General features: G+C 48.3%; 1 protein-coding gene across 1 annotated transcript in view; it reads left to right on the top strand.

Annotated features, from left to right (window-relative positions):
* The window catches only part of LOC106583629 (plexin-B1), a 219,036-nt gene that overhangs the window by 137,715 nt on the left and 59,134 nt on the right, over window positions 1–22,187 (top strand). The window contains exons 6-10 of the mRNA XM_014168018.3: window positions 3,471–3,599; window positions 3,997–4,097; window positions 8,562–8,694; window positions 8,995–9,151; window positions 15,660–15,768. Coding sequence (XP_014023493.2) covers window positions 3,471–3,599; window positions 3,997–4,097; window positions 8,562–8,694; window positions 8,995–9,151; window positions 15,660–15,768 — 629 coding nt within the window. The remainder of the gene's footprint in view (window positions 1–3,470; window positions 3,600–3,996; window positions 4,098–8,561; window positions 8,695–8,994; window positions 9,152–15,659; window positions 15,769–22,187) is intronic.

The raw sequence follows: 22,187 nt of genomic DNA, 5'->3' as shown, positions 1-22,187 counted from the left end.
AGGCCTTGGGTTAACATAACATGGGAGTGACACATACAGAGGCCTTGGGTTAACATAACATGGTAGTGATACATACAGAGGCCTTGGGTTAACATAACATGGGAGTGACACATACAGAGGCCTTGGGTTAACATAACATGGGAGTGACACATACAGAGGCCTTGGGTTAACATAACATGGTAGTGACACATACAGAGGCCTTGGGTTAACATAACATGGGAGTGACACATACAGAGGCCTTGGGTTAACATAACATGGTAGTGATACATACAGAGGCCTTGGGTTAACATAACATGGTAGTGACACATACAGAGGCCTTGGGTTAACATAACATGGTAGTGATACATACAGAGGCCTTGGGTTAACATAACATGGTAGTGCTAAACATAGAGGGCTTGGGAAAATACAAAAACAACCCACTTCAAATATGGTCTTGAAATGCATTAGTGCCAAGGGTTGAGTTTATATCACCCAGACATGGGAATTTGAGTGGGTGATGTGGCGGGGGCTCATAGGGGACATCTCAGTAGTTTAAATCCATCCAGTCCGTTCAACTGTCAGCGAAGACAAGGACGCCGTATCAGAGTATTTAGGCATAGCGAGTTCTTAGTAACAGCGAGTTCTCTCACTCCCAGACTCTCACTGGGAGTAGTGACTAGCGCTAACAATTTGCACTTTGTTTCATTTTTGTCAATGGCTGCATTGCGGTTGTGACTGGGGTGGAGCAGAGCAGGGAGCACAATGACACCCTTTAACAATATTTTTACACACTGACCACATAACAACACCACTGGCCAATGGGGCCATTCTTCATGATGTCTGGCTAACTAGGACTCCATGACTCAGGGTTTTGTGTTTGAGTCTCACACAGTGTGTGTTCAGGGCACAGTCATCACTGACTGGCAAATAGATGGCAAAGACAGCAGAGTTCTAAATAGAATGCCCTATTCTCTTTCCATAGACTATCATGCATGCATACATACATATGCATACACACACATACGTATGCACGCATACACACATACACACATACACGCACACATACACACATACACACATGCATACACACTACCGAATTGTGTGAATGTCACGGTCACCAGATGCGTGTATGATGACTCTGTCACTCATTGTTGCTACTGTCCTCCTTACTGTAGTCCCAGACTATATACAGTATGCCTCTGGGATGTAGCATATTACAGCACATGATCAGAGCTGGTTCAAATACTATTTCAATTACTAAGTATTGTTACGTAGATTCAAAAAATATATGTATTGGGATGTATTTGGGAATACACTTACAAAAAGTATTGGCATGTATTTGAAAATACTCAAATACATCGACAAGTGTATTTTTCATTAAAAAAATATCAAATACTCCCATGCATTTGAACCCTGGTCTGTTTGGTCCTAGGGGTATTTGAAATAATGTATTTGAAAATAGTTTCAAATAGTAAGCTATTAATAGGAAATTAATTAAATATTTTCTAATACTTTTAAATGAAGTAGTTTATTCGGCACCACATTATTTGAAAAAAAGAAAAAGAATGGAAATATTTTAAATAACAAATACCTAAATACCCATGTATTTGAACCAAGGTCTGCACATGACTGACACCTGCTAGGTGAATTAGCAGTGAAAGAGGTATTTAGTGCACATTTTGGTTTTTGATCTAGCACTACACAGTTTATTCAAATAACCAACTCATCAAGCTTTGATTATTTGAATGCATCATGGGTAAATACATTTATTTTTTTATTTTACAGGAACATGAAACTATACCAAAATATTTTGTGTTTTATTGAAATTAGTTAGAAAAACCTAACGTAAATTTGTAAAACGTAACCCGAGAATTTAATCCGAAGGCATTTCGGTAATGAGAATTTGGGGTGAAAATGTACACAATTCTGTGTAAAATAAGATACTTTCCCAAAAACTAGACATCTTAGTCTTCAGAATGATAGTTGATTTTTGCAGATGCATCATGGTTTTGTAACTGAATTTGCTGCGGACCTTTTAAAACTGGTTTCGTGAGAATCACCCAGCTGTTTTATTTTTTTTATTTTTTATTCCAGCGTTCGTCAAAGGCTTAGACTGTCCAGGCTCTTTATAACAGCCATTTAGCCCACACTAAAGAACTATTAGTCCCCTAACATGGTAACTCCACAGAACAGACAGGCCAGACGGGTTGCCAGACATGAAACATATTTTAAATTAGATTCTCCCTCTTCAAAGGGGAGAAAGCGTTGGGCTTCGACACATTGTATTGGACTTTCTTTTCATGGAATGCCAAGGCAAATCTCTGCGTATTTTGAAGAAATATACATACGGATTGAAATAATATTGCAACAGTTGCATGCGCGCACACGTGTAGGCTCTCTCTCTCACACACACACACACACACACACACACACACACACACACACACACACACACACACGGGCTGCAGGTAGCCTAGTGGTTAGTGCGTTGGACTAGTAACCGAAAGGTTGCAAGATTGAATCCCCGAGCTGACAAGGTAAAAATCTGTCCCCGTCATTGAAAATAAGAATTTGTTCTTAACTGTCTTGCCTAGTTAAATAAAGGTCAAATGAAAATAAAAAATAAACCCATATTGGAAAGAGAGAGTGAGGGAGATGACTGAGTGAACAACATCTAATTGCCACAAACTAATACTGTGTAGCCAGTTGACCTTCTCAAGACAAACATTTAGATTGGCATCCCAAATCATCCAAACAGAACCGTCCATCTTTCTATGCTTTCAGGACTGATGATGTTTTACCATTTAAACTCAAACACCAACGTAATTCTATGTAGCATGATTGTTGTTCCTAGTGGCTAAATTGAACTGACCATGCTATTTGTCTCCCTGGCTGGTGAATTCTAGAACTAGGAGTATGTTGAGTGGGTATTTGGGAAAACAAATTAAACAGATGTTTCTGATAAGGGATCATTTGTAGGTGTTGCAATTGAAACATTTTATATAACACACTCAAATAGAGTTTCTGATACATTTTTACAAATAGAATCTATAGATTCTATAATATTGTAGCGATCCTCGCTAATGATTGGGCTCCCAAGTGGCGCAGCGGTCTAAGGCACTGCGTCTCAGTGCTAGAGGCATCACTACAGACACCCTGGTTCGAATCGAGGCTGTATCACAACCGGCCGTGAGTGGGAGTCCCATAGGGTAGTGCACAATTTGGCCCAGTATGGTCTGGGTTTGGCCAGTGTAGGCCGTCATTGTAAATAAGAATTTGTTTTTAACTGACTTGCCTAGTTAAATAAAGGTTAAATAAAATTAAAATAATTATCCCACTTTACAATTCCCTAAAGTTGGCTAACCCTATTGGAGCAATGTGTGCATGTTTTCTTTTCATACGAGTGACCCTAGTTCTGTACTCCTTTATCTGTTTGCTTTAATGAAATGTACCTAATAGGTTTTTTAACTATTTGAATGTTTGTTTTCCAGGTGTTTCTGGGCCCTAACGGTGAGGTGGAGGAGTACGCCGTCATCTCCATCCAGGCCAACGCGGCCATCAGCTCTGACCTGCTCCTGGATCAGTCTGAGGAGCATCTTTTCATCATGACGTCCACCATGGTACAGTACACTAGCCTGGTCCTAGATCTGTTTGTTGGTGCTATCCTGCCAACTCCTCTGCTCATTGGCAGTTTGTCACACATGAATCCCACTTCTGACACCAACAGTACACTACCAACACAACAACTTTAATTTCTTCCCTTCACACCGGCACAGTGGTCAAGTCGTCCACGGCTCTATTGAGACCAGGTTCAGTTTATAGTAATGGCTCCATGCAAAGTCCTCATAGACTCTGCAACATTTTCACCACATTGCTTTATTTCTATCCAATCCTTTTATCTATCAGGTAAGTGGCAACAGTTTTGGGCAATAGTTCTGTGTCCGAAATGGGTCTCATTGTTTACCATGCGTTGCACATAATGACTGAATATTGCCTGTTGTTTTGTTGGGGCCATAGCTCCAGAAGAGGCCAGTGGCTGAGTGCCACGAACACCTGGACTGCCAAGCCTGTCTGTCTGCCCACGACCCCTACTGTGGATGGTGTGTCCTGGAGGGGAGGTAAGCCACTCACTCTGAGTAATCCAATGGATTAGCTAACTAATTACTTTTATTGTCAAGTCATATGTAATCAGTAACCAATTACATTTAGTAATCCGCCCAACCCTGGCCCTGGTTAAAGGGTCAACATATCAAACTAGAGCCAGAGGTTTCCCTGGTCAGTTGTGGCCTAGGAAAACTCAGGGCCCTAGATATTATGGCTGGGCACAACGCAGTCAGAGAAGGTGTTTGTGGTACCTCTCATGCTGGCGTATGTGAGAAATTATGTCAAATACAGTAGATAGTCGTAGGTATTGCTCATGTTTTAAGGCTAATGTACAATATGTAACTTTTTGGGCGACCTGACAAAATTCACATAGAAAAGTGAGTTATCGATTGTTTATTCTCATTAAAAGCACGTATAAGAAGCAGTAGGTCTGTTCTATGTGTGCTATTTCAATGCTTTCTGTTTTTTAAGTTTAGTTTTTGCGTCTTTAACTTTCGGTTTTGTACACCAGCTTCAAACAGCTGAAAATACAATATTGTTGGTTATGGAAAATATATTTCACAGCGGTTTAGATGGTAGAATGATTCTCTACACTATACATTGCATGTTTTGTCACATAAACTGAAATTAGGCAAACTATTAGAATTTTAACAACCAGGATATGGCAGAGCGATTTCTGCAAAGTGCATCTTTTAATTTTATTGAACTTTTATTTAAGTGGGCAATCGTTTGAGTAGTAGCTACAGTAGCCAAACCCAGGCTTTTCTCCATACACTCACAACTAAGCACATAAACAACATACTAGGAAGTAATTGGCCCAGCAACAACATACTAGGAAGTCATTGGCCCAGCAACAACATACTAGGAAGTCATTGGCCCAGCAACAACATACTAGGAAGTCATTGGCCCAGCAACAACATACTAGGAAGTCATTGGCCCAGCAACAACATACTAGGAAGTCATTGGCCCAGCAACAGCATACTAGGAAGTCATTGGCCCAGCAACAACATACTAGGAAGTCATTGGCCCAGCAACAACATACTAGGAAGTCATTGGCCCAGCAACAACATACTAGGAAGTCATTGGCCCGCAACAACATACTAGGAAGTCATTGGCCCAGCAACAACATACTAGGAAGTCATTGGCCCAGCAACAACATACTAGGAAGTCATTGGCCCAGCAACAACATACTAGGAAGTCATTGGCCCAGCAACAACATACTAGGAAGTCATTGGCCCAGCAACAACATACTAGGAAGTCATTGGCCCAGCAACAACATACTAGGAAGTCATTGGCCCAGCAACAACATACTAGGAAGTCATTGGCCCAGCAACAACATACTAGGAAGTCATTGGCCCAGCAACAACATACTAGGAAGTCATTGGCCCAGCAACAACATACTAGGAAGTCATTGGCCCAGCAACAACATACTAGGAAGTCATCGGCCCAGCAACAACAACAGAATGCTGGCACAGCTCCTTGTTCTGACCAGAATCTTTGCCAAGTCATCTTAAAAGCTTCAGTTAGTTGTTTACTCAGCAGGATTACTACCATCTGTTCCTCTCTCCCTCATCCCCCTCGTTTCCCCCTCATGTCTCCCTCTCCCTTTTTGTCCTGCACCTTGACCACCGGTCTCGCCCTCCGCTCTCTCTGTTATTTCTGTCTTCCTTTCACATTTTCCTATTTTCTTCTCCATTTCAAACCAATCAGGATGTCTCATTAAAAAACAAGGAAAGTCAGTCAATGTATATTTCTCCCATCACCCCTTTGGCCCTGATTCCCCTGTTGCTCTTCTCTTCCTCCTCTTCCTCCTCCTCCCATTCTTCCTCCTTTCTCGTACTTCCTTCTGCCCCCTCTACTCCTCCCATTCTACCTCCCTCGGACTCTCCATTTCCCCTCTCCCTCCCTCTGTTCCCCCCTCTCTCCCCCTCCTGTGCTATAGTGGTATGATGTAAAGACAATTATGTATCCATTACATTATGACATAATAATAATATACACTGAGTGTACAAAATATTAAGAACACCTGCTCATACCATGACATAGGCTGACCAGGTGAATCCAGGTGAAAGATATGATCCCTTATTGATGTCACTTGTTAAATCAATTTCAAATCAGTGTAGATGAAGGGGAGGAGACATTTGAGACATGGATTGTGTATGTGTGCCATTCAGAGGGTAAATGGGCAATGCCAAATATTGTGCCTTTGAAGGTGGTATGGTAGTTGGTGCCAGGCACACCTGTTTGTGTCAAGAGCTGCAATGCTGCTGGGTTTTTCACACTCAACAGTTTCCCGTGTGTATTAAGAATGGTCTACCATCCAAAGGACATCCAGCCAACTGTGGGAAGCATTGCAGTTAACACAGGCCAGCATCCCTGTGGAACGCTTTCGACACCTTGTCGAGTCCATGTCCAGACGAATTGAGGCTGTTCTGAGGGCTAAAGGGGATGCAACTAAATATTAGGAAGGTGTTCCTTATGTTTTGTACACTCAGTGTATTCTAAGTATGTACTATTTCTGTAACAGTATGCTATGCTGATAGTACATTGTATGTACACAACATTACCAAAATATGGAGTTGGTATACCAGCCTCCTCTCTTCTGGGAAGGCTTTCCACTAGATGTTGGAACATTGCTACGGGGACTTACTTCCATTCAGCCACGTGCGTTAGTGAGGTTGGGCACTGATGTTGTGTGATTAGGCCTGGCTCGCAGTCAGCGTTGCAATTAATCTCAAAGGTATTCGTTGAGGTCAGGGCTCTGTGCAGGCCAGTCAAGTTCTTCCACACGAACCTTGACAAACAATTTCTGTATGGACCTTGCTTTATGTGCTGAAACAGGAAAGGGCTTTCTCCAAACTGTTTCCACAAAGTTGGAAACACAGAATCGTTGAGAATGTCATTGAATGCTACATCGTTAAGATTTCCCTTCACTGGAACTAAGGGGCCTAGCCAGAAAACATGAAAACCAGCCACAGACCATTTATTCCTCCTCCACCAAACTTTACAGTTGGCACTATGCATCGGGGCAGGTAGCGTTCTCCTACCATCCGCCAAGCCCAGATTCGTCCGTCGGACTGCCAGATGGTGAAGCGTGATTCATCACTCCAGAGAATGCGTTTCCACTGCTGCAGAGTCGAATGGCGGCGAGCTTTACACCACTCCAGCCGATGCCTGGCATTGTACATGGTGCTTGTGGCTTGTGTGTGGCTGCTCAGTCACGGAAACCCATTTCATGAAGCTCCCGACAAACAGTTATTGTGCTGACGTTGCTTCCAGAGGCAGTTTGGAACTCGGCAGTCCCGTTCTGTGAACTTGTGTGGCATACCACTTTGCGGCTGAGCTGTTGTTGCTCCTTGATGTTTCCACTTCTCAAATCAGCACTTTCAGTTGACCGGGGCAGCTCTAGCAGGGCAGAAATGTGACGAACTGACTTGTTGAAAGTCACGGAGCTCTTCAGTAAGGCCATTCTACTGCCAAATTTTTCCTATGGCGATTTCATGGCTGTGTGCTCGATTTCATACACCTGTCAGCAACTTTTGTATCTATAGTGAATGTAATGATGCATCTATTATTGTATGATAATATAATGTATGTATACATTATGATTTACACTCAGTGACCAGTTTATTAGGTATCTATCAAGTACCGGGTCGGACCCACATTTGCCTCCAGAACAGCCTGAATTCTTTGGGAATCGCAACATTGCTCAATTGGTATCAAGGGACCTAACATGAGCCAGGAAAGCATTCCCCACACCATTACACCACCGCCACCAGCCTGTACCGTTAACAAGCAGGATGGAGTCATGGACTCATGCTGCTTACGCCAAGTCCTGATTCTGCCTTCAGCTTGAAGCCACAGAAACCTGGATTCGTTGGACCAGGCGATGTGTTTCCACTCCTCAGTTGTCCAGTGTTGGGGATCATGTGCCCATTGGAGCCGCTTCTTATTTTTAGCTGATAGGAGTGGAACCTGATGTTGTCGTCTGCTGCAATAGCCCATCCCTGACAACGACTGACTAGTTGTGCGTTCTGAGGTGTCGCTCTGTGCCATAATTTGCCTGTTTGTGGCCCACCTGTTAGCTTGCACGATTCTTGCCATTCTCCTTCGATCTCTTTGATCAACCAGCTGTTTTCTCCCACAGGACTGCCACTGACTGGATGTTTTTGTTTGTTGCACCTTTCTCTGTAAACTCTAGACACTGTTGTGTGTGAAAAGCCCAGGAGGCCAGACGTTTCTGAGATACTGGAACCTGCTTGCCTGGCACCAACGATCATACCATGCTCAAAGCTTTATAAAGCAAGCCATGGCCACGTAATGATTTCTGTGAACGTAGTGGCGTACCTAATAAACTGGCCACTGAGTGTATAATAATATGTTAGTATCAATAAAGTATAGTATGATCATGTATTGTGTCTGGGCGATGGTAATGTATGTTTCAGTATGTGAGATGATATTAACATGTTGGTATGTAGGTGTGGCCTGCAGGCTCAGTGTTCACGCGGGGCCCAGGCAGGCCAGTGGCTGTGGAGCTTCGACATGAAGCAGCAGTGCCTCACCATCCACTCCCTCAGCCCCTCGAACATCAGCCGGCAGGAGAAGAGAAGTGTATGTCTGTGTGTTCGTGTGTCTGTGCGTATGTGTGTGTGCGTGCATGCGTGTGTGTTCAAGTACATGGGTATGTGAGCACATGCTTTTATACAGGGTTGTTCCTTCATGTTCACACTGTGTGAGGGTTAGTTTTAGCCTGGCTGGATCCTGGCTGGATCCTGGCTGGCAGTGTTTGCTTGTTTTACGTCCAGTGTCACAGGAGATCAGAGATGGTTATCATATACATTCTCCTTGCAGATCTGAGCCAGCTCGTTCTCGCTCTCTCTCTCTCTTACATCTTCTCCCTACCTCCCTCAGATCTCTCTCTCAGTCCTGGGCCTGGCCGTCCTAGAAGAGGACAAGTCGTACTCCTGTTTCTTTCACAACTCTGAGAGTCCTGCCACAGTCACAGACATTGGGGTCACCTGCCTCTCCCCTGACCCCCACAGGGTGCTGACTGGGCCCCCTGGACAAGGTGAGTTCCAAGGGGGCAAGATGGGTACTAGGCATGGAACTTGCTTCTCTATACTGTTTATACACACGCACGCACAGGGGCACACGTCATCATTTTAATGAAGTGTTAAACGTAAGGACCTGTCTCTCAGTAGTTCGTTAAAGTGTGTGTTGTGTTATACAGGCAGCAGTAGGTACAGTGTCCTTACAGAGCAGATGTATGTTGGATCCCAATCCTCTTTGTCTCCCAGTTTACACTGCAGGGAGTAATCTCCATGTCCGCCAGCCTGGCGAGCTCATCATTCAACTCATTCATCACGTGTGTTTCATGCAGGCTTCTATCTTTGGGCCTGGGAAATCATGGTATGGTTTGGCCTGGGAAATCATGGTATGGTTTGGCCTGGGAAAGCATGGTATGGTTTGGCCTGGGATAGTGCGGTTTGGTTTGGCCTGGGATAGTGCGGTTTAGTTTCGTTGTATGCTTGGAGCAATCGATTTGTTTTGGTTAGTCATTTCTGATGCATTATGGACATTAACTGTTCATGCACACGCACTAGTGAACTCCTATCTTGTCCCCCTTTCTTCCCTCCCTCCATCCACTTTTTTCTCTCACCCCCCATCTCTCACCCCCCATCTCTCACCCCCCATCTCTCACCCCCCCATCTCTCACCCCCCCATCTCTCACCCCCCCATCTCTCACCCCCCCCATCTCTCACCCCCCCATCTGTCTCCCCCCCATCTCTCACCCCCCCATCTGTCTCCCCCCCATCTCTCACCCCCCCATCTGTCTCCCTGGTTCCCATGAAAATGATTCCTGAAGAGAGGAGGTTTGTTGTGGTTCTCAGGCCGTGAGGGTTAGGTTGTTAACGTGAGGGTTAGGTAGTTAACGTGAGGGTTAGGTTGTTAACGTGAGGGTTAGGTAGTTAACGTGAGGGTTAGGTTGTTAACGTGAGGGTTAGGTAGTTAACGTGAGGGTTAGGTAGTTAACGTGAGGGTTAGGTTGTTAACGTGAGGGTTAGGTAGTTAACGTGAGGGTTAGGTTGTTAACGTGAGGCTTAGGTTGTTAACGTGAGGGTTAGGTAGTTAACGTGAGGGTTAGGTAGTTAACGTGAGGGTTAGGTAGTTAACGTGAGGGTTAGGTAGTTAACGTGAGGGTTAGGTAGTTAACGTGAGGGTTAGGTTGTTAACGTGAGGGTTAGGTTGTTAACGTGAGGGTTAGGTTGTTAACGTGAGGGTTAGGTAGTTAACGTGAGGGTTAGGTAGTTAACGTGAGGGCTAGGTAGTTAACGTGAGGGTTAGGTAGTTAACGTGAGGGTTAGGTAGTTAACGTGAGGGTTAGGTAGTTAACGTTAACGTGAGGGTTAGGTAGTTAACGTGAGGGTTAGGTTGTTAACGTGAGGGTTAGGTAGTTAACGTGAGGGTTAGGTAGTTAACGTGAGGGTTAGGTAGTTAACGTGAGGGCTAGGTAGTTAACGTGAGGGTTAGGTAGTTAACGTGAGGGTTAGGTAGTTAACGTGAGGGTTAGGTAGTTAACGTCGGAGGGTTAGGTAGTTAACGTGAGGGTTAGGTAGTTAACGTGAGGGTTAGGTAGTTAACGTGAGGGTTAGGTTGTTAACGTGAGGGTTAGGTAGTTAACGTGAGGGTTAGGTAGTTAACGTGAGGGTTAGGTAGTTAACGTGAGGGTTAGGTAGTTAACGTGAGGGTTAGGTAGTTAACGTGAGGGTTAGGTAGTTAACGTGAGGGTTAGGTAGTTAACGTGAGGGTTAGGTAGTTAACGTGAGGGTTAGGTAGTTAACGTGAGGGTTAGGTAGTTAACGTGAGGGTTAGGTAGTTAACGTGAGGGTTAGGTAGTTAACGTGAGGGTTAGGTAGTTAACGTGAGGGTTAGGTAGTTAACGTGAGGGTTAGGTAGTTAACGTGAGGGTTAGGTTGTTAACGTGAGGGTTAGGTTGTTAACGTGAGGGTTAGGTTGTTAACGTGAGGGTTAGGTTGTTAACGTGAGGGTTAGGTAGTTAACGTGAGGGCTAGGTAGTTAACGTGAGGGCTAGGTAGTTAACGTGAGGGCTAGGTAGTTAACGTGAGGGCTAGGTAGTTAACGTGAGGGCTAGGTAGTTAACGTGAGGGCTAGGTAGTTAACGTGAGGGCTAGGTAGTTAACGTGAGGGCTAGGTAGTTAACGTGAGGGCTAGGTAGTTAACGTGAGGGCTAGGTAGTTAACGTGAGGGTTAGGTAGTTAACGTGAGGGTTAGGTAGTTAACGTTAACGTGAGGGTTAGGTAGTTAACGTTAACGTGAGGGTTAGGTAGTTAACGTTAACGTGAGGGTTAGGTAGTTAACGTGAGGGCTAGGTAGTTAACGTGAGGGTTAGGTAGTTAACGTGAGGGTTAGGTAGTTAACGTGAGGGTTAGGTAGTTAACGTGAGGGTTAGGTAGTTAACGTGAGGGTTAGGTAGTTAACGTGAGGGTTAGGTAGTTAACGTGAGGGTTAGGTAGTTAACGTGAGGGTTAGGTAGTTAACGTGAGGGTTAGGTAGTTAACGTGAGGGTTAGGTAGTTAACGTGAGGGCTAGGTAGTTAACGTGAGGGTTAGGTAGTTAACGTGAGGGTTAGGTAGTTAACGTGAGGGTTAGGTAGTTAACGTGAGGGTTAGGTAGTTAACGTGAGGGTTAGGTAGTTAACGTGAGGGTTAGGTAGTTAACGTGAGGGTTAGGTAGTTAACGTGAGGGTTAGGTAGTTAACGTGAGGGTTAGGTTGTTAACGTGAGGGTTAGGTTGTTAACGTGAGGGTTAGGTAGTTAACGTGAGGGTTAGGTAGTTAACGTGAGGGTTAGGTAGTTAACGTGAGGGTTAGGTAGTTAACGTGAGGGTTAGGTTGTTAACGTGAGGGTTAGGTAGTTAACGTGAGGGTTAGGTAGTTAACGTGAGGGTTAGGTAGTTAACGTGAGGGTTAGGTAGTTAACGTGAGGGTTAGGTAGTTAACGTGAGGGTTAGGTAGTTAACGTGAGGGTTAGGTAGTTAACGTGAGGGTTAGGTTGTTAACGTGAGGGTTAGGTAGTTAACGTGAGGGTTAGGTAGTTAACGTGAGGGTTAGGTAGTTAACGTGAGGGTTAGGTAGTTAACGTGAGGGTTAGGTAGTTAACGTGAGGGTTAGGTAGTTAACGTGAGGGTTAGGTAGTTAACGTGAGGGTTAGGTAGTTAACGTGAGGGTTAGGTAGTTAACGTGAGGGTTAGGTAGTTAACGTGAGGGTTAGGTAGTTAACGTGAGGGTTAGGTAGTTAACGTGAGGGTTAGGTAGTTAACGTGAGGGTTAGGTTGTTAACGTGAGGGTTAGGTAGTTAACGTGAGGGTTAGGTAGTTAACGTGAGGGTTAGGTAGTTAACGTGAGGGTTAGGTAGTTAACGTGAGGGTTAGGTAGTTAACGTGAGGGTTAGGTAGTTAACGTGAGGGTTAGGTAGTTAACGTGAGGGTTAGGTAGTTAACGTGAGGGTTAGGTAGTTAACGTGAGGGTTAGGTTGTTAACGTGAGGGTTAGGTTGTTAACGTGAGGGTTAGGTAGTTAACGTGAGGGTTAGGTTGTTAACGTGAGGGTTAGGTAGTTAACGTGAGGGTTAGGTTGTTAACGTGAGGGTTAGGTAGTTAACGTGAGGGTTAGGTTGTTAACGTGAGGGTTAGGTTGTTAACGTGAGGGTTAGGTAGTTAACGTGAGGGTTAGGTTGTTAACGTGAGGGTTAGGTAGTTAACGTGAGGGTTAGGTAGTTAACGTGAGGGTTAGGTTGTTAACGTGAGGGTTAGGTTGTTAACGTGAGGGTTAGGTTGTTAACGTGAGGGTTAGGTTGTTAACGTGAGGGTTAGGTAGTTAGGCCCATCTGCCTGGGGTTATTAGTGAATAGAGAGAGACTTGCACTGATCCCACATGTATTACAGGGAGATCTGTGCGTTTGTGCGAGCGTGTGGGCGTTTGTATGATCTGCAGATGGTTCGGATAGAATCTCAGGAGTAACGAGTCCAGTCATGGGATGTTATCATGGTTTAGTTCATGGTCTCAACAATTAAGTCAAGACGTTAAGTCGGTTTAAGTCTAGTTAAGATTCTCTTATCTAGAGCGACTTACAATTAGGGTGATTAAAACAAGGAAGATCACCTTAAAACGTCAAGATTGTGAATTGATAAAATCTAATTGCATACAGTAACCCAGCTCCAAGGAAAAATACTTTTTATGTGTACAAATGAGTGCTAAGTGTGTGTACTTGGCAAGTGAGGGTACAGGTAACTGCCAGAATAAAGGAAACACTTGACTAAATGAGGGAGACAAAGTATATTGAAAGCAGATGTTTCCACACAGGTGTGGTTCCTGAGTTAATTAAGCAAAATGCCAGGCAGCCCATTATTTTGCCATTATATTTTGGCTACAATGGCTATGCCCCCATAGGATGACAACTCCCCCATCCAAAGGGTACAAGTGATCACTGAATGCTTTGATGAGCATGAAAATGATGTAAACCATATGCCATGGCTGTATCAGTCACCAGATCTCAACCCAAGAATAAGAATTTCCCCTAGAAGAATGGTGTCGCATCCCTCACCTAGAGTTCCAGACACTTGTAGCATCTATGCCAAGGTACATGTGTGTCTCTGTCAGTGTTGCTCACACAGTGAGTTCAACAGACCTGAATTCTTCACTTTGGGCTGTTTAGGCTTTGTAGCTGCAGATGGATTTCATTACAACTCTGTTATGTCTCTCAACTCGGCAAAGAACACTCTGTTTATATCCCAAATGGCACCCTATTCCCTACATACAGCACCCTATACAGTTCCTTTGGAAAGTTTTCAGACCCCTTAACTTTTTCCACATTTTGTTAGGTTACAACCTTATTCTAAAATGAAATGGTTTTTTCCCTCATCAATCTGCAAACAATACCCCATAATGACGAAGCAAAAACAGTTAAAAAGTTTTTATATATATATATACATTTACATACGTATTCAGACCCTTTACTTTGTTGAAGCATCTTTGCCAGCGATTACAGCCTTGAGTCTTCTTGGGTATGACGCTACAAGCTTGGCACACCTGTATTTCGGGAGTTTCTCCCATTCTTCTCTGCAGATCCTCTCAAGCTCTGTCAGGTTGGATGGGGAGCGTTGCTGCACAGCTATTTTCAGGTCTCTCTAGAGATGTTCGATCGGGTTCAAGTCCGGGCTCTGGCTGGGCCACTCAAGGACATTCAGAGACTTGTCCAGAAGCCACTACTGCGTTGTCTTGGCTGTGTGCTTAGGGTTGTTGTCCTGTTGGAAGGTGAACCTTCTCCCCAGTCTGAGGTCCTGAGTGCTCTGGAGGTTTTCATTAAGGATCTCTCTGTACTTTTCTCCATGGGATGGTGCCAGGTTTCCTCCAGACGTGACACTTGGCATTCAGGCCAAAGAGTTCAATCTTGGTTTCATCAGACCAGAGAATCTTGTTTCTCATGGTCTGAGAGTCTTTAGGTGCCTTTTGTCAAACTCCAAGCGGGCTGTCATGTGCCTTTAACTGACCAGTGTCTTCCGTCTGGCCACTCTACCATAAAGGCCTGATTGGTGGAGTGCTGCAGAGATGGTTGTCCTTCTGGAAGGTTCTCCCATCTCCACAGAGGAACTCCAGAGCTCTGTCAGAGTGACCATCAGGTTCTTGGTCACCTCCCTGACCAAGGTCCTTCTCCCCTGTTGCTCAGTTTGGCCGGGCAGCCAGCTCTAGGATGAGTCTTGGTGGTTCAAACTTCTTCCATTTAAGAATGATGGAGGCCACTGTGTTCTTGGGGACCTTCAATTCTGCAGAAATGTTTTGGTACCCTTCCTCAGATCTGTGCCTCGACACAATCCTGTCTCAGAGCTCTATGGACAATTCCTTCAACCTCATGGCTTTGTTTTTGCTCTGACATGCACTGTCAACTGTGGGACCTTATATAGACAGGTGTGTGAATTCCAAATCATGTCCAATCAATTGAAATTTACCACAGGTGGCCTCCAATCAAGTTGTAGAAACATCTCAAGGATGATCAATGGAAACAGGATGCACCTGACCTCAATTTCAAGTCTCATAACAAAGGGTCTGAATACTTATGTAAATAAGGTATTTTTGTTTTTTGCAGAAATGTTTAAACATCTGTTTTCGCTTTGTCATTATGGGGTATTGTGTGTAGATTACTGTAATGTAATAAAATGTGGAAAGGGTCAAGGGGTCTGAATACTTTCAGAAGGTACTGTAGTGTACTACTGTTGACCAGGGCCCATAGGGAATAAGGTGCCATTTGGGACACAACCCATCACTCTCCTGTTCTCGACCTCCTCAAACTGTTCTGAACAACAGTGCTTTTTTTCAGACATACAGACATGGTCAAGTCTCACACTCATTTTCAAATCTTCATAAGACAAATATTTTCACATATTCTTTTTAGAAGGCTTGGCACTGTGTTGGGTAGGGATCCTAAGGAGGTAAGACGTAACATTTCATATGATTTATTGTTTTTCTCTTTTCTCATTCTCTCCGTTTCTCTCTCTCCTCAGATTTTGTCACGGTCACCCTGTCCCTGCGCTTCGGTGACGTGGTCGTCACGGCGACAGAGTTCACCTTCTACGACTGTACTGCCGTCAAGCAGCTGTCTGGGAGCGTCCCGTGAGTTAACCTATCTCTCCCTCTGTTACCCACTCTCGCTCTCTCCCTATCTCTTTCTCTCCTCTCTGCTCTCTTTAGGACTCTCTCTCCCTATCTCTTTCTCTCCTCTCTGCTCTCTTTAGGACTCTCTCTCCCTATCTCTTTCTCTCCTCTCTGCTCTCTTTAGGACTCTCTCTCCCTATCTCTTTCTCTCCTCTCTGCTCTCTTTAGGACTCTCTCTCCCTATCTCTTTCTCTCCTCTCTGCTCTCTTTAGGACTCTCTCCCTATCTCTTTCTCTCCTCTCTGCTCTCTTTAGGACTCTCTCCCTATCTCTTTCTCTCCTCTCTGCTCTCTTTAGGACTCTCTCCCTATCTCTTTCTCTCCTCTCTGCTCTCTTTAGGACTCTCTCTCCCTATCTCTTTCTCTCCTCTCTGCTCTCTTTAGGACTCTCTCTCCCTATTTTACATTCTCACAATTTTTCTGGCTCGCTCTCTGGCTCGCTCTCTGGCTCGCTCTGGCTCGCTCTCTGGCTCGCTCTGGCTCGCTCGCTCTGTCTGTCTCTGTCTGTCTCGCTCTGTCTGTCTGTCTCGCTCTGTCTGTCTGTCTCGCTCGCTCGCTCTGTCTGGCTCGCTCGCTCGCTCACTTTGTCTGTCTCGCTCGCTCTGTCTGTCTCGCTCGCTCTGTCTGTCTGTCTGTCTGTCTGTCTGTCTCGCTCGCTCGCTCTGTCTGTCTGTCTCGCTCGCTCGCTCTGTCTGTCTGTCTCGCTCGCTCTGTCTGTCTGTCTGTCTGTCTGGCTCGCTCGCTCTGTCTGTCTGTCTCGCTCGCTCTGTCTCGCTCGCTCTGTCTGTCTCGCTCGCTCTGTCTGTCTGTCTCGCTCGCTCTGTCTGTCTGTCTGTCTCGCTCGCTCTGTCTGTCTCGCTCGCTCTGTCTGTCTGTCTGTCTCGCTCGCTCTGTCTGTCTCGCTCGCTCTGTCTGTCTCGCTCGCTCGCTCTGTCTGTCTCGCTCGCTCTGTCTGTCTCGCTCGCTCTGTCTGTCTCGCTCGCTCTGTCTGTCTCGCTCGCTCTGTCTGTCTCGCTCGCTCTGTCTGTCTCGCTCGCTCTCTGTCTGTCTGTCTCGCTCGTTCTCTCTGTCTGTCTGTCTGTCTCGCTCTCTCTGTCTGTCTGTCTGTCTCGCTCTCTCTGTCTGTCTGTCTGTCTCGCTCTCTCTGTCTGTCTGTCTGTCTCGCTCTCTCTGTCTGTCTGTCTGTCTCGCTCTCTCTGTCTGTCTGTCTGTCTCGCTCTCTCTGTCTGTCTGTCTGTCTCGCTCTCTCTGTCTGTCTGTCTGTCTCGCTCTCTCTGTCTGTCTGTCTGTCTCGCTCTCTCTGTCTGTCTGTCTGTCTCGCTCTCTCTGTCTGTCTGTCTCGCTCTCTCTGTCTGTCTGTCTGTCTCGCTCTCTCTGTCTGTCTGTCTGTCTCGCTCTCTCTGTCTGTCTGTCTGTCTCGCTCTCTCTGTCTGTCTGTCTGTCTCGCTCTCTCTGTCTGTCTGTCTGTCTCGCTCTCTCTGTCTGTCTGTCTGTCTGTCTGTCTCGCTCTCTCTGTCTGTCTGTCTGTCTCGCTCTCTCTGTCTGTCTGTCTGTCTCGCTCTCTCTGTCTGTCTGTCAGTCTGTCTCGCTCTCTCTGTCTGTCTGTCTGTCTGTCTCGCTCTCTCTGTCTGTCTGTCTGTCTCGCTCTCTCTGTCTGTCTGTCTGTCTCGCTCTCTCTGTCTGTCTGGCTCGCTCGCTCTGTCTGTCTGTCTGGCTCGCTCGCTCTGTCTGTCTGCTGGCTCGCTCGCTCTGTCTGTCTGCTGGCTCGCTCGCTCTGTCTGTCTGGCTCTCTCGCTCTGTCTGTCTGTCTCTGTCTGGCTCGCTCGCTCTGTCTGTCTGTCTCTGTCTGGCTCGCTCGCTCTGTCTGTCTGTCTGGCTCGCTCTGTCTGTCTGTCTGGCTCGCTCTGTCTGTCTGTCTGGCTCGCTCTGTCTGTCTGGCTCGCTCTGTCTGTCTGTCTGTCTGTCTGGCTTGCTCGCTCTCTCTCTCTCTCTCTCTCTCTCTCTCTCTCTCTCTCTCTCTCTCTCTCTCTCTCTCTCTCTCTCTCTCTCTCTCTCTCTCTCTCTCTCTCTCTCTCTCTGCTGCTGTCTGTCTGTCTGTCTGTCTGTCTGTCTGGCTCTGTCTGTCTGGCTCTGTCTGTCTGGCTCGCTCGCTCGCTCGCTCGCTCGCTCTGTCTGGCTCGCTCGCTCGCTCGCTCGCTCTGTCTGGCTCGCTCGCTCGCTCGCTCGCTCTGTCTGTCTGGGTCTCGCTCTCTCTGTCTGTCTGTCTCGCTCTCTCTGTCTGTCTGTCTCGCTCTCTCTGTCTGTCTCGCTCTCTCTGTCTGTCTCGCTCTCTCTGTCTGTCTCGCTCTCTCTGTCTGTCTCGCTCGCTCTGTCTGTCTGTCTCGCTCTGTCTGTCTCGCTCGCTCGCTCGCTCTGTCTGTCTGGCTCGCTCTGTCTGGCTCTCTCTGTCTGTCTGGCTCTCTCTGTCTGTCTGGCTCTCTCTGTCTGTCTGTCTGGCTCTCTCTGTCTGTCTGTCTCGCTCTCTCGCTCTGTCTGGCTCGCTCGCTCTGTCTGTCTGCTGGCTCGCTCGCTCTGTCTGTCTGCTGGCTCGCTCGCTCTGTCTGTCTGCTGGCTCGCTCGCTCTGTCTGTCTGGCTCGCTCGCTCTGTCTGTCTGGCTCGCTCTGTCTGTCTGGCTCGCTCGCTCTGTCTGTCTGGCTCGCTCGCTCTGTCTGTCTGGCTCGCTCGCTCTGTCTGTCTGGCTCGCTCGCTCTGTCTGTCTGGCTCGCTCTGTCTGTCTGGCTCGCTCTGTCTGTCTGGCTCGCTCTGTCTGGCTGTCTGGCTCTGGCTCTGGCTGGCTGGCTGGCTGGCTGGCTGGCTGGCTGGCTCGCTCTGTCTGTCTGGCTCTCTCTGTCTGTCTGTCTGGCTCTCTCTGTCTGTCTGTCTGGCTCGCTCGCTCTGTCTGTCTGTCTCGCTCGCTCGCTGCGCTCGCTCGCTCTGTCTGTCTGCCGCTCGCTCTGTCTGTCTGTCTCGCTCGCTCTCTGTCTGTCTGTCTCGCTCTCTGTCTCTCTGTCTGGCTCGCTCTCTGTCTGTCTGTCTCGCTCGTTCTCTCTGTCTGTCTGTCTCGCTCTCTCTGTCTGTCTGGCTGGCTCGCTCTGTCTGTCTGGCTCGCTCTGTCTGTCTGTCTGTCTGGCTCGCTCTGTCTGTCTGTCTGTCTGGCTCGCTCTGTCTGTCTGTCTGTCTGGCTCGCTCTGTCTGTCTGTCTGTCTGGCTCTGTCTGTCTGTCTGGCTCGCTCTGTCTGTCTGTCTGGCTCGCTCGCTCTGTCTGTCTGGGTCTCGCTCTCTCTGTCTGTCTGTCTCGCTCTCTCTGTCTGTCTGTCTCGCTCTCTCTGTCTGTCTGTCTCGCTCGCTCTGTCTGTCTGTCTCGCTCTGTCTGTCTCGCTCGCTCGCTCGCTCTGTCTGTCTGGCTCGCTCTGTCTGGCTCTCTCTGTCTGTCTGGCTCTCTCTGTCTGTCTGTCTCGCTCTCTCGCTCTGTCTGGCTCGCTCGCTCTGTCTGTCTGCTGGCTCGCTCGCTCTGTCTGTCTGCTGGCTCGCTCGCTCTGTCTGTCTGGCTCGCTCGCTCTGTCTGTCTGGCTCGCTCGCTCTGTCTGTCTGGCTCGCTCGCTCTGTCTGTCTGGCTCGCTCGCTCTGTCTGTCTGTCTGGCTCGCTCTGTCTGTCTGGCTCGCTCTGTCTGTCTGGCTCGCTCTGTCTGTCTGGCTCGCTCTGTCTGTCTGGCTCGCTCTGTCTGTCTGGCTGTCTGGCTCTGGCTCTGGCTGGCTGGCTGGCTGGCTGGCTGGCTGGCTGGCTGGCTGGCTGGCTCGCTCTGTCTGTCTGGCTCTCTCTGTCTGTCTGTCTGGCTCTCTCTGTCTGTCTGTCTGGCTCGCTCGCTCTGTCTGTCTGTCTCGCTCGCTCTGTCTGTCTGTCTCGCTCGCTCTGTCTGTCTGTCTCGCTCGCTCTGTCTGTCTGTCTCGCTCGCTCTCTGTCTGTCTGTCTCGCTCTCTGTCTCTCTGTCTGGCTCGCTCTCTGTCTGTCTGTCTCGCTCGTTCTCTCTGTCTGTCTGTCTCGCTCTCTCTGTCTGTCTGGCTGGCTCGCTCTGTCTGTCTGGCTCGCTCTGTCTGTCTGTCTGTCTGGCTCGCTCTGTCTGTCTGTCTGTCTGGCTCGCTCTGTCTGTCTGTCTGTCTGGCTCGCTCTGTCTGTCTGTCTGTCTGGCTCTGTCTGTCTGTCTGGCTCGCTCTGTCTGGCTCGCTCGCTCGCTCGCTCGCTCTGTCTGGCTCGCTCGCTCGCTCGCTCGCTCTGTCTGGCTCGCTCGCTCTGTCTGTCTGTCTGGGTCTCGCTCTCTCTGTCTGTCTGTCTCGCTCTCTCTGTCTGTCTGTCTCGCTCGCTCTGTCTGTCTGGCTCGCTCGCTCTGTTGTCTGGCTGGCTCGCTCTGTCTGTCTGGCTCGCTCTGTCTGGCTCGCTGGCTCGCTCTGTCTGCGGCTCTGTCTGTCTGTCTGTCTCGCTCTCTCGCTCTGTCTGTCTCGCTCTCTCGCTCTGTCTGGCTCGCTCGCTCTGTCTGTCTGTCTCGCTCGCTCTGTCTGTCTCGCTCGCTCTCTGTCTGTCTGTCTCGCTCTCTGTCTCTCTGTCTGGCTCGCTCTCTGTCTGTCTGGCTCGCTCTCTGTCTGTCTGGCTCGCTCTCTGTCTGTCTGGCTCGCTCTCTGTCTGTCTGGCTCGCTCTCTGTCTGTCTGGCTCGCTCTCTGTCTGTCTGGCTCGCTCTCTGTCTGGCTCGCTCGTTCTCTCTGTCTGTCTGTCTCGCTCTCTCTGTCTGTCTGTCTCGCTCTCTCTGTCTGTCTGTCTGTCTCGCTCTCTCTGTCTGTTTGTCTCGCTCTCTCTGTCTGTCGGTCTCGCTCTCTCTGTCTGTCTGTCTCGCTCTCTCTGTCTGTCTGTCTCGCTCTCTCTGTCTGTCTGTCTCGCTCTCTCTGTCTGTCTGTCTCGCTCTGTCTGTCTGTCTCGCTCTGTCTGGCTCGCTCGCTCGCTCGCTCTGTCTGTCTGGCTGGCTCGCTCTGTCTGTCTGGCTCGCTCTGTCTGTCTGTCTGGCTCGCTCTGTCTGTCTGTCTGGCTCGCTCTGTCTGTCTGTCTGTCTGTCTGTCTGGCTCGCTCTGTCTGTCTGGCTCGCTCTGTCTGTCTGTCTGTCTGGCTCTGTCTGTCTGTCTCGCTCGCTCGCTCTGTCTGTCTGTCTGGGTCTCGCTCTCTCTGTCTGTCTGTCTGTCTCGCTCTGTCTGTCTGGCTCGCTCGCTCTGTTGTCTGGCTGGCTCGCTCTGTCTGGCTCGCTCTGTCTGTCTGGCTCGCTCTGTCTGTCTGGCTCGCTCTGTCTGTCTGGCTCTCTCTGTCTGTCTGTCTGGCTCTCTCTGTCTGTCTGTCTGGCTCTCTCTGTCTGTCTGTCTCGCTCTCTGTCTCTCTGTCTGGCTCGCTCTCTGTCTCTCTGTCTGGCTCGCTCTCTGTCTGTCTGGCTCGCTCTCTGTCTGTCTGTCTCGCTCTCTGTCTCTCTGTCTGTCTCGCTCTCTGTCTCTCTGTCTGTCTCGCTCTCTGTCTCTCTGTCTGGCTCGCTCTCTGTCTGTCTGGCTCGCTCTCTGTCTGTCTGGCTCGCTCTCTGTCTGTCTGGCTCGCTCTCTGTCTGTCTGGCTCGCTCTCTGTCTGTCTGTCTGGCTCGCTCTCTGTCTGTCTGGCTCGCTCTCTGTCTGGCTCGCTCTCTGTCTGTCTGTCTCGCTCGTTCTCTCTGTCTGTCTGTCTCGCTCGTTCTCTCTGTCTGTCTGTCTCGCTCTCTCTGTCTGTCTGTCTCGCTCTCTCTGTCTGTCTGTCTCGCTCTCTCTGTCTGTTTGTCTCGCTCTCTCTGTCTGTCGGTCTCGCTCTCTCTGTCTGTCGGTCTCGCTCTCTCTGTCTGTCGGTCTCGCTCTCTCTGTCTGTCTGTCTCGCTCTCTCTGTCTGTCTGTCTCGCTCTCTCTGTCTGTCTGTCTCGCTCTCTCTGTCTGTCTGTCTCGCTCTGTCTGGCTCGCTCGCTCTGTCTGGCTCGCTCGCTCGCTCTGTCTGTCTGGCTGGCTCGCTCTGTCTGTCTGGCTCGCTCTGTCTGTCTGTCTGTCTGGCTCGCTCTGTCTGTCTGTCTGGCTCGCTCTGTCTGTCTGTCTGTCTGTCTGTCTGGCTCGCTCTGTCTGTCTGTCTGTCTGGCTCTGTCTGTCTGTCTGTCTCGCTCGCTCTGTCTGTCTGTCTGGGTCTCGCTCTCTCTGTCTGTCTGTCTCGCTCGCTCTGTCTGTCTGGCTGGCTCGCTCTGTTGTCTGGCTGGCTCGCTCTGTCTGTCTGGCTCGCTCTGTCTGGCTCGCTCTGTCTGGCT

This window comes from Salmo salar, chromosome 22 (assembly GCF_965601325.2).
Source record: "Salmo salar chromosome 22, fSalSal1, whole genome shotgun sequence".
Taxonomy (NCBI): domain Eukaryota; kingdom Metazoa; phylum Chordata; class Actinopteri; order Salmoniformes; family Salmonidae; genus Salmo; species Salmo salar.
The sequence above is the reverse complement of the archived record's forward strand: the minus strand, read 5'-3'. Positions and strand labels throughout refer to the sequence as shown.